At 47.0% G+C, this 16,053-nt stretch overlaps 1 protein-coding gene across 2 annotated transcripts in view; it reads left to right on the forward strand.

Moving 5' to 3' along the window:
• The window catches only part of SH3PXD2A (SH3 and PX domains 2A), a 269,229-nt gene that overhangs the window by 75,812 nt on the left and 177,364 nt on the right, over positions 1-16,053 (forward strand). For both annotated transcript variants that reach the window (XM_065639536.1, XM_065639537.1), the window contains exon 3: positions 1,852-1,927. In XM_065639536.1, coding sequence (XP_065495608.1) covers positions 1,852-1,927 — 76 coding nt within the window. The remainder of the gene's footprint in view (positions 1-1,851; positions 1,928-16,053) is intronic.

A 16,053-nucleotide genomic window follows, 5' to 3' on the forward strand; every position in this document is an offset into this window, starting at 1 on the left:
CTAACAATCCGCAAAGCTATGTCTATTTATTTACCAGGCTGGCTCCCTGATGGGGAAACATGTGGGATCTTTTAACTTTTTCTCCTGCACAGATGTTCCTCTACTCCCAAGTTTCCTCTTGATCTTTGGTTTGCTGTACCCATATGGTGAAAATGCTGGAGATGTGTGCGGTGGAAGAGGAGAAGGATTATGTGTGCTTAAAACAAAAACAGTAAAAAAAAATAATTCTTACTGTTTTTTCCCCATGTTAGCAAAAAAATATTTTTTAAAGGAAATCTGTCAAGGTAGCAAAAATACTGTTAACTCACACTCCCTCACTATTGGACACACAGCATTGCTGAAGTTAAATGCTGATTGACAAGCCCTCCCCATGCAGCTTTTGCTGCCACTTTAGGTATTTGTATTGAGCTGTAGATGCAGTTTGGGTGAGGAGATAGGGGTTCTGCAAGGTCAAGTAACAGCACAGCTTGCTTTCCTTCCTTACCGTCCTCAGAGGCCACTGGGCTACTGGGTTGAAAGATGTCTCTCCTGGTCTGTTGGAAATGGGTCACTGGGCTAGCAGAAGCTTTGGTGTTTCCCCAGCCCAGGGAGACAGGGCTTCTGTGTAGGATCAGCAGGGGCATAGAGCATTGCATTGTACAGCTGAAACGTGGGAGAAGATTAAATAGAGTATGAAGGTTTGGGTATTTATCTTGGTAACACCATGGACTGTATGACAGTAGAAGGTGCAGAGGGTGAATAGGAGGGGTGAGAGAGTCTGGCAATTTTCAGGGCTTGGGCAGGCCCATGAAGGTGCCACTGGAACAGGTGCCTCTCTTCTCTTCTCTTCTCAGATTGTGTATGGCCTTTCAGCTGGTGTTCAGCCCCAGTGGCACTGGTCCATCCAGGCTTATCACCCAAACAGGAATTGCAGGGCTCGTTTAGGAGCATCGGGTCAGTGTCCTGCTTTCCTAGGCTTGCTTCCTTAGAAAGTCACTGGTGGCCACCATGTGAGTTGGCCATAGCCATGAACACTCCTTTGAGCTCCTCAGGTTGAAGGCTGGTTGTGGCTCTGCAGTACAATGGGATCCTGAGCCTGGAGTATGTTAGAAATAGCTGGTTGTGGTGGGCAGGGTTTAGGAGCTGGTGGGACAAGATTGTAGCTGATGTGTGTGAAATGTTGGCAATTTTTAACTGCATGCCCAGGAGTACTTGTCATGGGCTGAGGGCACATGCACCGTGAGCTGTGCCTTCTGTCCATCTGTCTGGGATGCTCTGATCTCCTGGGGCTCCCTCCCTGCTCCCCTTTCTCTGGTGCTGTCCCCCATGTAGGGACAGCAGTGGAAGATATTCCACCAAGCCCATCTCTCCCTGGGAAGGCAAGAGTGCTCTTACTGGACCACAGCAGTGGGCAGTGTCTTGCCAGCAAAAAAGCAGAGTGGGAGTTTTATTAAATAACCTTTAATCCAGTTGCTTGAACAGCATTTTTAGCCAGGCGGGTGGTCTGTTGCAGGGACAGGTAAAAACTGTATTTCCACCAGTGCGGGCAGGCTGTGGATTAGAGACAAGTGTGTGTTTTATAACGAAGGATGAGAGCCTAATTTTAGAACAGCAGCAAGGCTGGGCTCATGTGTCTGCCTGGGCCCTGTCCCAGCTCCTCTGTGATGCCAGAAATTTGCCCTCCCTTTCTTGGAGTGAACTGTATTGTACCTTTTTATGTACAGACTCCACTGCAACGAGGCAGAAAGATTCCTGCAGTTGCTTTGCTTTGCTAATCCTCTTTTAAACCACACACAGACCAAGTGATCCTCTGGTCCCTACATTGCCAGCCCATGTTTTTCCCCTAAGATGTTTGTTCTGTTTCCTTTGCAGATGCAGCTTCTGGACAAGTTCCCTATTGAAGGAGGACAGAAAGACCCCAAGCAAAGAATCATCCCTTTTCTACCAGGTAATCATGTGGGGAAAGCCCTAAGATGAGTGAGAGCAGTTGGGGACTGCAGTTCCCCAGCCACCCTCTCTAGTGCTTTTTGCCACCAGTCGTATACAAATGCCTTTTCCCTGGGATCTCATACATGCAGCCATGTGATACCAGACCTCCACCTCCTCCTAAAATAACTGACATGGTGTTTAGTGCTCCCAGGAGATCTTGCATCAGCTATTCAGGTTCAGGTTCACTCATGCCCTGCCACACAAAGGGATTTGATGACTTCTGAGGGGCTCTGCCTGTGGGCGCAACCAGATACCTTGAGCTTGGACCGCCAATTGGGAGGCCTCTGGAGACCAGGGACACCATCTTCGTCGTTTGTGGATGCTGTGGCTCTGCAGACACTGTTACTGTACAATAAGGAATGAATAATTAGGGTTGCCACCGAGATAGAAAGGAAACTGCAACAAGGTTGAATGCAAACAGGGATTTCTGCAACCCTGGCCAAAAAGATAAGTAAATATGTCTTTGGCCTGAGCCGCTGTCCCTCTGACCGCTTTCAGAAAGAGGCTGGACATAATGGATATTCTCTCCTCAGAGTAACAGCACACACTTCCACACAGCTTCTTCCAGCAGCGACTGCAGGGATGGCACAGGGGAGATGAGCCAGACCGCAGCACGCTCTTGGAAACGCACACTCGGGCCAGCTCCCTATTGTCTGACTGCACGATTCTGGCTGTTGGTTTAAAGTTTGGCTTGCTGCGCTGCCTGCCAGGATAAATGGAGTATTTTCAGCCTGTTCTGTCTTTAACTATAAAAAGGAGAACCCAGTTCTTTCCCAAAGGTTTATAAAGAGAAGCTGGGATAGGAGGGCTTTGTCCTCTCCGGGAGCATGCTGTGGTCCCTGACACTATTTCCAGGCAGAGCAGCTGTTCCAGATGTGTGGTGAGCAGAAGTCCGGAGCTAGTGAGGAAGTTGGGACTTGGAAATCAGCAGTACAAATATGTGACGCAAGTATCGGAACCACAGTAGAGCAGTACGGCAGCCTGGCAGCCTCCATGGGCCTTCTGGAAAACAACCCCAGGATGGGGATTTGCTCTCTACAGTGCTCTGTGCCACATCCAGACCCTCTGCAGCCAGGGGGAGGTGATGTTCCCTCCATTGCCAGCCTGGGATGAGGAGTCCAGGCGTGGGCTCTCTCTCTAGCTGCGCTGCCAACAAACTCATAGACAAGTCATTTTGTGAAACCTCTGTACAATGAGGATGGGTACTGCCGGCCTGCATTTCTTGCTGGAAAGCATTTTGAGATCTGTAAAAAACACTGTATGGGAGTGCAAATGGCTTTAGGTGAGGTGCCGAAGGAAAATCTCTGTCTGCAGGTAACAGTTGTTCTTCCTCTCTTGACCAACACTGGCCCATTTCTTTTACTTTGTCCTAGAAAAAGATTTGCTGAATGCAGGTGACTGATGCTCCATCTGTGCAGTTCTTAGTGATGGATGTTCTGATACATGGGCGGGTGATATTTGCGGAGATCCCATATGTCCATTACAACACTTCCCACCCTCCAAGAACATGAGAGATGGTACTCCTGCATGTCTTTGAGGGCGAGAGTTATATCTGGAAAACATTTGGGTTGACTTAATGTCCCAAAGAGAGGAACTGCCAGAATAGACTAGACCTCAGCTGTATTTAATTTAAAATTTCTGTGGTATATGTTCTACTTTTGATATCGAATCTCTGCCTCTTTCTTGTTGAACTGCTGAAGAGCCCTTATTGCTTTACCCGGGAACAAGGTGACTCAGCTAAACGTCAAACAATGTCAAACTGTTAAATAAACTAGCTGCTGTAATTAGAATATGCATGGCATTTCTGCAGCTGGAGACGTGGATTACTGAAACGAATACCTAGCTGTAAACTGTCCTAATTAAAAAACAGCAGGGCAGATGTTTGTACTTAAATCCTACTTTTATGAAGATGTTATGATCTTGCTTGCTTATTATGGGCCTGATTCAGCCAAGCTGGAGTGACTCTGTGTGCTGGGTTCTGAGTGCCCGGGGTTTGCCTGTGCCGCTTGCAGGCTTGAGCGACTTCCCCCCGTCATGTCTGGGTTAGAAAGTCAGTGCCTGCCAGCCCGTGACTCCTGCTTGTCAGCGGTGAGGTGGTGCACTCCTGAAACAAAAGCCTGGGAATTGAGAAGTCACCTCTGCAGGTCACTTTACCATGGCAGAGGATGCGTACAGGACTGGCTGGCAGGTCACTCGCAGCGTGGGGGAGCCGCAGCAGCATGGCACAGCCACTGCTCCATGGGCAGAAGTGCAGTGTGGTGGTACCTGAACCTCCTGCTGCAGTGAAGGGCTGGAAAGGAAGAACTGAGGGATGGCCGCAGCTGCTCAGACTAAAGGGCCACCCAGGTCTGGTGATGGCCTTTTGTGGGTCCCGAAGGAGGAGTGCAATCTCTCCCTTCCTACATCAGTTTGTGCTGTGGCCAGAGCATTTTTTTTGTTGGTGTTATGACATTTTTGTTTGGAGGAAGGTTGTGGAAGAATTAGAATAAAATTCGCTGCAAAACCCCTTTTTGAGACCAAATACAGGTTGTCAGTGTAACAAGACAGAGGTGAAAAGCACTGTTGGGTTGTACCAGTGGGACTGTTGGTTAAGCCCATTTGCAGTGCCCTGATTTCTCCATCACCTCTATTGCTCCATATCTGAAGAAGAATCTTTGGAGTGCGGACCAAAAGCTCTGCTCCCTCCCTATAAGATACTTTTGTATCTGCATCAGGGTTTTGGGTGCACTTGAGGTAGTTAACAAAGGAACTTCAGCTAGAAGGAGAAGACTGGTCTGTTGAGCTTCTGGTGAACGTAGTGGCAAATACAAATGGCAGAGGCAGGGCTATACAACCCTGGGATTAACAGTTTTGCAGTGGTTGACTCGAGGCTCCAGGGCTTGCACTGTTTTTCATTTCTTTTGGCACTAAGTGGAAGAACCGTCTGGAGACAAAGCTGAAGTTGGAGGGATGTAATCTCCTGTAGTTCTACAATGTCTTCCAAAGTGTGGCCTTGGGGAAAATGCGCTGCACAGCATGAAATCATCCCATCACACTGGCTACTGGGCTGCATGTCCCTACTCTGGAGAGAGGCTAGGGCTTTCCATGGCACGGAGGGCTGGGCATTGGCGATGGCAGCCCCTTGCACTTTCTGCCTAGATTCCAGCTTGGTCCCTGCCTAGACTTCAGACCAGTTTTGAGCACCACTGAAAAAAACTGAAGTTTTTGCCTAGGCTGTGCTGAAAGAAGATCCTCACAGGGTGTCTGTTCTGCAGCTTCTGTGTTGCCTAGAGAGGGAGACATCCTGTTCCAGGAGACTGCTTCATTTGCCTGATTTTCTTTACCCTTGGGAGTAAGGGAACACAGGGGGTCAGCACAGTCTGCCCTACCAGCTGGGTCAGGCAGCTGCAGAAGCAACAGCCCAGCCTGACTCCAGTCCCTGATTCCAGCGCTTGGGAGCCTCTGCCAGAGAAGCACCCTCTCTTTTCCTTTCTTTCACACTCAGATTTTCCTCCTCCCTTGTTTAGGCTGAGGAAAGAGGTAACCAGCATTTTGGGAGGGGGTGCAGTATGCTGCCAGTGGACTTTGGTGGCTGCATCCCAGGGCACCAGGAGGGATGCTGGGGTGGTGGTCTAGATATCACTAGCTGTTGTCTGGCCCCACCATGCCCCAATGACCTGCTTTCTCTCTGAGAAGGGAAATGCCCCAGCACCATCTCAAAGGAGTCTCTGGGGCTTTCTCTTTCCTCGTGCTCAGGGCAGCAGGAAGATCACTGCAGTTAGTGCAGATTTGGCCCCATTTTTTTGGCTCCCAAGCTGCGGTGTGTGGCTTGTGTCAGCAATGGCAGGTGGGGAGTGGGGTGAGTTGCTCCATGCTGGGAGGGTTTTGCCCAAACTACTTAATCTCTGGAGGAGGCTCCTGGTTCCCTGGAGGAGTCCCAGCCTCTCCCCCTTGAGGTTTGCGGGGGGCCGTTCCCCGAGCAAAACGAGAGCCAGAGGCGTGAGCCTGGCCCTGCGCATGAGTCAGGAGGCTGTGCAAGGGAGAGGTGCAGTGATGAGGGCGCGGGAGCCATCCCAGCACCGCCCAGATACCTGGGGCTGGCAAGGGGTGCCGGCAGGCGGGGAGCGCCGGTGTCAGGCGGGAGCCTCCCCATTTTGCACAATGCAGGAGGACGGAGAATAACCTCTCGCCAACGCTGGCCGGCACCTTCCTCGCCTTCGTTTCTGCTGCTTGTGAGCTGCAGAGAGGAAGGAGATCTCCTGCCAATGAACTGCATCCCAGGTGGATATGTCTGCTTTTCAGTTTCGGTTTGGTGTGTTGGTCTCTTTTTTTTTTTTTCTTAACCTTTCCAATGCTGTTTTTTGGGAAAGAGGAAGCTGAGGAGAAAGGCTCGAGTGGGTTTGCAACAGCAGGATTTCGTCCATGGTGATGAGAGCAGCTTTTTTCCCCTCTCGATTTTGTATATGCCAGCTTTGCTGCTTTTGTTTTGCTCCGGGCTGCAGGAGAAACAGCGTTTTGTTCGGAGATCTTGGGTGGTTATTCTTGCACTGAAGCAGTGATGACGGGCTTATCCTAACAGCTGGCACTGCAGTGACCTTCAGATCCAGCGCTTCATGTTCCACCTGCGTAAATCAAGACCAGGATCAGCAAAATTAGGATGTGGCCGTGTGTGATTTTGTCAAAGGTGCTGCATTTCCATGGTGGTCAGTGCATGCGAGGTGTTTTCAACATTTGTTCTGCCCACCTCATGAGGCAGAGGGCACGGTGACTGCAAGGAACACACTGGCCAAGGAGGACCCTTAGAAATTTCAGAGATATTCTTATTGTAGGCTATTTTCTCTTTTGGAGGGGTTTTTGCTAGCTGGGCATTTAAAAGGAAATACACTCCTTGTCCTAATTCTTAGCTGGATTTTAAGTGCAAAAATGGATTTAATTTCAGACTTGTTTTCCATTTTTGATTATCCTTTCCTGCAGTGCTCTGAGCCACGGCAACAAAGTGTTATTAAGTTATTTTGATTTTTTTTGGAGTAATTTTGAATTCCTGGACTACACAGAAATGCACAGTGTTGCAGCAGTTCTGAGCCAGTCTAAAAGTAGCTTAAAGGTTAAAAAAAAAAAAAAAAAAAAAAAAGGAGATATCAGATGAATTTGTCTTCATCTTAGACCCAGTCATATCATTTTGGATGAAAATATGAATTAAGTTATCTTAAATGGCATTCCTTTAATATGCAGGGGTAGTCTTGCAGGCATGATAGTCACACACACAGACACGCAAGAGTGTCAGATGTCTGGTTTGCTGAGCCTTGCCTGTGTAACACAAATAACCAGGATATTCAGCTGTGCTTTCCTGAATTTGATGCAGCAAACTTTCTCAGATGAAGAAGGAGGGGCTCTGCTCCCCATCCCTTTCCACTCACCTGCAGTAAATCAGCATCATAGTTCCCTGGCCCCACTTGAGAGGAGCTGCCAGGGAGTGGGGAGGTGACGCATGGCACTGTGGCATGAGATGCTGGAGGCTTGAACAGCTATAGAGAGTTTTCTGGGGGCCACTCCATAATGCAATATAATTTCCTTTTAATATACATATTTTCAGTTTTCCTGCCTGTTCTTTGAAAGGGGAGAGTGCCTCCAGGTTTAAAATGTACTTATATTTGAGCCAGGGGAGTATGTTAGCAAGATGGCTAACAGGTCCTTGGCTTGTTTCCACTCCAGCTTGTTTAGGACTTGGGTGATGCTGAGCTTCTGCTGAGCTGGTCTACAGCAGCTCCTATTGTTTGGGAAAGCGGTTTCTATTGTTTCTTTCTATTTTCTGCCTTGCTATGAGAGCTATTGCGGAAAATTCATCTCCTGTCTCTCACAAGAGGAGAATGGATTTCCTGTCGGCTCTGGGCTTGAAGGGGATGCAGGGGCTGCCGGGAGGAAGCGGCTGTTCCTCAGCCGGGCAGCGGGAGGATCGATGATTTCGAGGGGGACAGGCAGGCGTATTATTTTCTTCGGTCTCTGTGGAGATATTTTTAGGGTTTAAGTCATCTCTGGTTGAAAAGCTGAGTCGTCAGGCGTGAGGTCATAGGATGCCCTCAGGCCGCTTCCTATTGAAGAAGCTGCGGAGAAGGTGGCTGCCAGCAAGCTGCCCGCTGAGGAAGGGGCTGCAACCAGCCCCATGTAACGGGGTGCAGGGGGAGCTTTTCGCTTTGCATGCTGAGCCTGTTTCACAGGCGGTGTCAGACCTTCTGGAGGTCTTTGGGCATCAACAGGGCTTGAACCAAGGGCCTGGTTTCATTAAAGAAGGAACAAAAAAGGAAAAAAACGTGATGCTGGCATCTGCCCAAGTACCTGGTGCTCTTTCTTCTGGTCTTTTCTGAGTCTGTTTTCAGTGCACAGATCCAAAATCCACCAGCCAGCAGCTAAAATGAGGGCCCGACATAGCAGAAACCTACAGAATCTTTTTGCTGGGAATTGTACCTGCTCCTTTCACATGGATTAAGACTTGCTGTTTTGCTCAACCAGAAAACACCTCTGGGCAGCAATTAGCATATGCAGAACATGACGTGCCTCTCGTTAGACCATTTGAGCCTCCTGATGAGAGTTTTGTAATGATCAAACCACAGTTTCAAGCGAAAACGAAGAATAGAAAGGGGAATTGATTTGGGTTTGCTTGAAGCCAGACCTAATGGGATTATTTACTTTTTTTTCAGTGCTGGATGCTAGACTGAAAAGACCAGGGCAGGTTTTTTCAGCACAGTATAGCTGCTTGGCTCCTTGGGGAAATATACAGACGTTTTTACTCAGAATTAGTTGGATTTTGATTCTTGTTTTTAAAGGCAATAAATAAACACGATTATAAACTTGAAAAGCAGTTTGAGCTGCATTGGGCTCGTCGTTTCCTCAGGCAGCCGTTCCAGATGAGTGTGCCCTCTACTACTGTAATTACTTTTTGAAAATAACTCTGCAAGTCTGTAATCTAAAGTGGGTGGTATGTAGCAAGTCTGAGAGCATTCTATATTCAACCCACAGACTGGGGAGAGAGTGACTTTATATAAGGGTTTGCTTGTCTTCATCTCTGGGTTGAAATCTGACTTTTTCCCACAATCCATCAACAAATGGCTCATATAATGAAAGTGCTTTTTAATGCGGGAGTCAAGCTTGCCAGGGATGTGGATGGCTTTGCAGCCCCACAGGCTCTAGATATTCCTTTGGACGTTGCTTCTATGCCTGATCTTGTCTCTGTTGTATTCAGATTTAAGCTGCCTGGGCAATAGAGGAGAGCAGAGCCCAGCTAAGATTCACAGCTAAGTAATAGTCTAGACACATGTTTGCATCTGTTTTCAGCCCAGTTTGCCTTTCGGCTGGGCCAGCTGATTTATTTATACACTCACATGCTTAAAATAGGTTGCGATTATTTTTTTCATGAGGATTGGGAACAATTAACCTGGGAATTTGCTGCTTGATCGCAAGTGATTTCTCCTGCTTTATTTTCTCTATTTATTAAGATTTTTGAGTGCTGATGTTCTCAAGTGTGACGTGTTTGCAGACCTCCCTGCTCTGCAATGTAGCTATTTTCAAGCTCTCATGAATGTGTTTGTCTTTACTCATAAGGGGATCTTTATACTCAGGAGCAGAGTGAGGGGATACTGTGGCAGGGATTTGCCAAACTGAATCTATTTCCACTGTAATGAAATGACCTGTAGCAGTGTCTGCCCCGCTGTAATTTTTTTTAGAGTTCTAGTCCTGTTTAATGGGAAAGCTGAAGTGGAGAGAGGGAAATAACGTTGGAATTAGAAAAAGGAAGCCAAGGAAAAGTAGATGAGGAAAAGAAAGTAAGTCCTAGAAGTGGGAAATTCAATCCTCTTGAGTTTCTCCCATTCATAGAGGTACTAATACAGGCCCCAGGCTTGTACTCAGGATGGAGGTAATTAATGTTTGCTCTCAAATTTCCTTGGGTCTGAAGTTAAGCACTTTCACCATGTCATTTTCTATCAGGGTTTTGCCACCTCTAAATAAAGAGCAGAAAATTACATTCCTTCTGCTTTTACATCCTAAACATTGGCAAGTTCACACTTGCAGGTTCCTTCTTATATTCAGGACTCTGAACAGCACAGGGCTGACCTGGAATAAGCAAAACGTTTGCGATCTGGCTTGGCCCTTGATGGGGTTTTCTTGCAGGTGTTTGGGCTGGTGGGCAGACTTTTTAACTGATTGCACCGTTAGATGTGATTTCCACCAAATTCTTCCAACTCTTCCCACCAAATGCCGGATAGCTTGATACCCTCTCAGGCAAGCAGTAAAACCATCAGCCCGGAGTACAGGGTAAAGGCATTTGTGCCTATTCCCACTAGGCAGTGTCGTCACTGCTGGTCTATTTAAATCATTCGATGCAGAGAGCAGAAGGGAAAATGTTCCTATCTTAATCCCAGCTCCTACAAAACAGAGCAAATGCAGAATTGTGTGTTTAGTGGATTTCCGCTTGGGAAGAGAAGTCTCCTATAGATAATAATCCTTTTAGCAACATCTCCAGTGAACGAGGCTTTGTCTGAAGAACAAAGAAAAAGTCGCAAGCTTGAAATATGCCTGAATTTCCTGAGTGCGCTCGCCACTGCATGCAGGCAGGAAGCTGTGTTAGTCTGGTTTGGATGTTTGCTCTGAAGTGGCATAAACAGAGTGTCGGGACTCCCAGGATCCTGATCGGCCCCATGGACCAGGGAACGGTGGTTCCTCTGAGCTGTGGAGGGAAGAAAGACTACCACAGTCACTCTCCTCTGTGCTCATGTCTCTGACTCTGTCCCGTCTCCCTTCTGGCCAAATCCATCCTCTCAAGATGCTGGGTGGATGCAGGAGCTGGCAGCAGAGATGAGCGGTGCAGCCACAGCAGACCCAGCACAGGCGGGTGTTAAGCTGCCAGCCAGCAGGGAACTCATTTCCTGCACAATTATGAAAACAGCTGATCTGTGACATTTTAAGAAGGGGGAGAAAATACAGGGCAGGGGAAGGAAGGCCCTGGCTACATAAATATTTACTTTTGTACAATGTCCCAGGCACCCCCTTCTCCCAGGACTGGGAGAAGAAGGGGTTGCTTGCTGCTGGCTCTGGTACGTGGTGACAGGGGACAGGAGGGCCACCAGTGGGCTGCCTGCAGCTGGAAGGAGCATGCTCCCCACCAAGCAAAAACTGCTCTGCTGGAGTGTGGTACTGCCCTGCTTGACCCTGCTTCTCCCTGCCGCATCCCGCAGCTGGTGACCTGCTGCTGGATCACCAAGAGCTTGCTTGAACCACCTACATGGGCCTCTTCTCCCTCTCCTTGGTCTTGCTCTGATGAAGCCAAGAGAGCAAGATATCCCTGCTCGCCAGTTCTCCCTCCTCCTTCCCAGAGAGCAACCTGGGGAAATGAAGGCATGAAGCTTTCAGGGGAGCAGTGCTGCAGGCAGGTGGGGTGTCCGAAGTCTGAGGACTGCATCATCTTGTGTGACGCTGCCACCATATTGCAACCACACAGTCAGCTAGGTCTGGAGCAGAGGTGAACCATGTCATCTGCAGAGGAGGCCCTAGCTAGACTTGATTGAAAAAGACTCCAGACACAGGGAAAGAAAAGACCCTCAGAGGCAAGGAGAAGATTTTATTTCAATCACGGTATTGTTCAACCTGATACGATCCTAGTTTTCAATTTCTTTTCCTGTCCTTAGACAAAAATGTTGTTTTTTCCAGGCCTGTCAAAGAAAGGGTGAATTGATGCTCTCTGGTCTATAAGTGTGGCTCGGTTGCCCTTTCATTAGCCCTGTTGGCTGGGCTAGCTGGTTCAGTGCCATGCAGACGCTGTGTATATTTGACAGAGTATCTGACTGCCGGGGCAGCTCCCAAGTCCCTCCCATGTGTACTCAGCAGGTGGAGGGAAGGCTGTGGCGTCTGTTGCCTGACATTCAGTTAGTCTGTGTTTGTAGCCAGGATTGCAGTGTCCAAGCCATGTTTCTGCAGTACGGCAGGCTGCGATGGTTGTGTTAACATGGGGTAGCCCATACGTGAGGAGATTCAGTGAGTCTCAGTGACATTGATCCACTGGTGGGTCTTGGTGTATTCTGCTCTGCCAGTGGTGTCTGTGAAAACAGAAGAGTTGGAAGAGGTGGGATTCAGAGATTTGTTTCATGCAAGTGGTTGATGTGGTAACAGAGGTGCCTCTAGCCTGTTGCACTCAACTCCTTTCATCAAGGAAATATTGGCTTAGTTCACTCCCCAGGATACGCACCATCACTCAGTGAATAAACACAAGGGATTTGTGTTGTGCGTTAATTCTGCTGCTGGAAATCAAACCCCATCTGTGGTCAGATGACATCTTTTTTCTTGGAAAGGGACCAAGGTTAAGAAGACAAGGAAGGCAGGTTAGTTAAAATATGTCGAAGTCTCTTGGGTATAAGTAAAGATTATAAATAAAGCCTTTTAACTTGGAAAAGAACTTTAGAGTGATATGATCAGGTTCAGTTTAGTCCAAATATTGCTTTATGCCATTAAGCTGTTATCAAGTTTTGGTTCAATTGCAATAGTTTTATGGTTTCAGTGCAGTGGGAATAGTTGTAGCCTTTATGCAAGTAAAGCATTTCCCCTGAAACGTTTGCAGTGAAGACTGCTGTATTGTGCAGGAACCTGGGAGTGAAACTGCCTGGAAACAAATAGCCTGGGAGATTACCTTCTCTAGCTCTTTTCTTTCTCCATTCCTGAGTAACGACACAATCTAAGGATTTATATTATGAACAATGGGGGGATTTAAATAAGGTTTAGTTTTACCTTCTTGTTAATCAGTCCTCAAACTTAGTAATAAAAGCTGAACATTTTTCCTTATTTCCTCTTAAGCTGCAAGCACGTCTGATTCAGCAAAGTCTTGAGATGATTTGTCAGTATGAGAAAATAAGTCACATCCCTTTTCCTCTTAGGATTAATAAGGAACTAGAATAATTCTGTACCCATAATATTATTTCAGTTGGGTTTGCATAATAGCTTGGAAATGGTTATACTTGATGCGATGCTTTGTAATGACAATGTTTCATCCTTTGAAGTTAGATTGCCATGTCACAGAGTCAGATCTGCACAAATAATAAAACACATACTATTTTTTCCAGTTTTTCTTAACTAGCCCTCATTTTCTGATTCAAGTTTTACTGTGGTCAATTAGAAGTAAGTAGATTTTAATGCCGTTTCTGCAAATTTGCAGCACCATCGCAGCCAAGAAAGTCCCATCTCACATTTGGTGAATTTACATGTCAGTGTGGCTGTGGATTTAGGAAGATCCTGGTGTTCCTAAGTAGTCTTGCTGTGTGCATGCCTCTGCTCTGCAGAGCATTCGTGCTTCTACCAAAATCGCTGTAGTTGACCCTGTCCATGAGCCAAGGTTTTCCACAAGCATCTGGACCATTATTCCTGACTTACATTAGAGAAAGTGAGAGAAATCAGGCCCCCCCTAATTACTTACAAGCTGCAAGCTAGCCACATATGTGAATATTTTCAGGGTCACAACTTAGCTGTTTGTTTTTGATATACTATGTTATTAGTAATCATTTTTGAAGAGATTAAAAATCCCACCCATAAGTTTCTGTAGGATCCAACCTACTCAGCCTTGACCTCTGCTCCCAGTGGTATCATTGGATTTACTGTTGACTTCAGTAGGAGCAGTCACAACGGGTCCGAGTGCTTTTGAAAACCCTTTCCCTGTGTTTTTCTATATAATGCCTATTGCTGTAGCTGCCAGATTATATGACACTAGGGTTTAAAATGACTTAAGAATGAAATCAAACTGATAAGAAGGCTAAGATGTAATGAAGCTAAGCAAAGTAAATTAGCTTTCTTTCCAAGACAAAGCGACTTTCATGAGGTTTTGATTTTCTCTGGCCCAAGTAGAAAAACAGTCAGGGTTGGTTCATTCTATGCATGCATGCTGGGCATGTGTTGATACTGCTCCTGTGAAACCCCAGAGATGACATCCTGCACCCACCACCATGTGTGGGCTTACCCCGGGCACGTGGGAGCAGGTGAGGGGGGCTGGTGAGGGGCTGGAGACCACTTAGGGGGATTGGTTTCAATTTCCCTCTGTCCCGCAGCCATAGGATATGATCTTGGGAATCATCAGTTAAGCCCATGTTTAGTTATTAATTCTGCCCAAGATTCATCCCTAGTTTTGCCCACTGCCAGAGGTGTTTTACAAATAGGAGACAGAAGATCTGAGGACTCAGGTGGGATATAGGGGGTCCCAATCTATGTCTGCACTTCTTTTATTGGGGAAAAAAGGAGACAAACTAGAATTGCCATATCTCCCCACAGTACTAAAAGAATAAATCCATGAAATGTTGTGTAGCACTCCAACGCTTCTGTAATTACCTATGCCTGATCGGTGCCTTTATTGCTGTGTTTAAGGCTTACATGCTCACATCTGTTTGCAGATGTCCTCTGGAGCAGGGTGGTCTCTTGCTGTAAGAGTGATGATAAATACTTTGCTCTTATGGATTAGATTATTCCTCACCAAGTTGTTCTCTGTCTCACTGGAGGTCAGCTATACTCCTCATCTGTTAAGATTTTCTCCCTCTGGGCCCCTTTTTTTTTTTCTTCTTTTTTTTTTTTTTTTTGCAATTAAACTGGACCCTTTGTTCTGCGGTGTCAGCAGATAGGAGTGTTCCTCCAGGCAGCCATGAGACAAAAACATGCGGGCAAGGGTGTTGCCTCTCTCCACGGGTTTCTGCTCCTCTTCTCCCATCGCCAGCTCCCCACACACGGTGCTCGCTCCGAGAGGTGGTTGTGTCCTCTCCAAACCATCCGCTCCCTGGTTCACCTCCCCTTGAAAAGAGAGTCCAGATGTTATAATCCTCTGGTAAGCTCTAAAACTGGCAGGATTTTTGTGTTTGTTTCCCTCCTCCTGTTTTATTTTCATAAGCCTATAGATTGACTTTATTTCTCTTAAATGTTTCTAGGCCAGGAGACTGCTATTCATCCACTTTTAATTAAAGCAATATAGGGAATTAGGCCTTTCACAGGGGTGGTTCTGGTGATGACTATGAGTGGTTTTGTTAGTTTTCCTCCCTTCTGAGCAAATGGTTGGAAGTGTGAGTTGGAGCTTAAGCTTTTTAGTTACCAGGGAGTAAAATTACAACATTATGGTGATTTCTTTGCGAAGGACAAACTGTTTCTTGGCTGCTGCCGTGTGCAATAGCATAACTAAGAGAGGATGGTTCACTGCTGCATCTTCAGAGGACAGGAGGGTGGTGGATACAGGCAAGGAATATAAATTTGGGCATCAAAAGGCTGAGGCAGTTGGCAGGGTGGCTTGGGGTGATCCGTGGCTTTTGCAGCACAGTGTGAAGGATGGAGATGGTGGGAAGCCTGGTCCCTCCTCCTGACAGTGGCCAGCTGTTTCCTACAAGAACCTGGGTTAGATTAGGCTGCCCAAGGCACAGTTTCTCTTTAACCTGATACTGCACTGAAGGAGAATGGGTATACGACTGAGAGCAGCACAGGAGAGCAAAGCACTGCCCTTCCCACGTAGTTTACAGTCTCTCACTCCCTTTTTTTCCTCCTTCAAAGCAATGCTCTTGGGCTTATAAAACACAGCCTTGTGCAAGCAGAGGCCGGTGCAGACAGAGTGTAGAAACCTCTTAATGGTGTATGGGGATCACAAACTGGGCTTTTTCTGGATCTTTGGCAAGGCAGCAAAAGCTTCCTTCTCTAGAACATGATTATTTTGGGTGAGCAAGCAAAGGATCTCAAGAGCAGGTCTCTGGCTGACCTAGGGAAGCAGCTGGCTTTTCCGCCTGGAGTGTCCAAATTATTTCAGGGTAGTTTTACAGCGTGAAAGACTCCCGCAGGAAATTTTGAGAAGAGCCCAAGTGTCATCTGACCCCAGCTCCTGCTTTCTGAAGTGTCAGTGTGTTCCTGGTGTGTGTTTGTGTGTTTGGAAATTTGACTTCTGTTTCAAATTGGTTAGCTATTTTAATACAATGAAAGGAAAGCTATTACCCTGAGTGTCAAGAGCATCAGTATGCTTGCAGGAAAACCTGTATTTACCCGTGGGTCCCTGGGGATGGGGGATAATCCTCTTCAGACTCGTTAGCTTCTGTCTCTTGCTTCTGTCCTTCTTGC

This window comes from Caloenas nicobarica, chromosome 7 (genome assembly GCF_036013445.1).
Source record: "Caloenas nicobarica isolate bCalNic1 chromosome 7, bCalNic1.hap1, whole genome shotgun sequence".
NCBI classification, from domain to species: domain Eukaryota; kingdom Metazoa; phylum Chordata; class Aves; order Columbiformes; family Columbidae; genus Caloenas; species Caloenas nicobarica.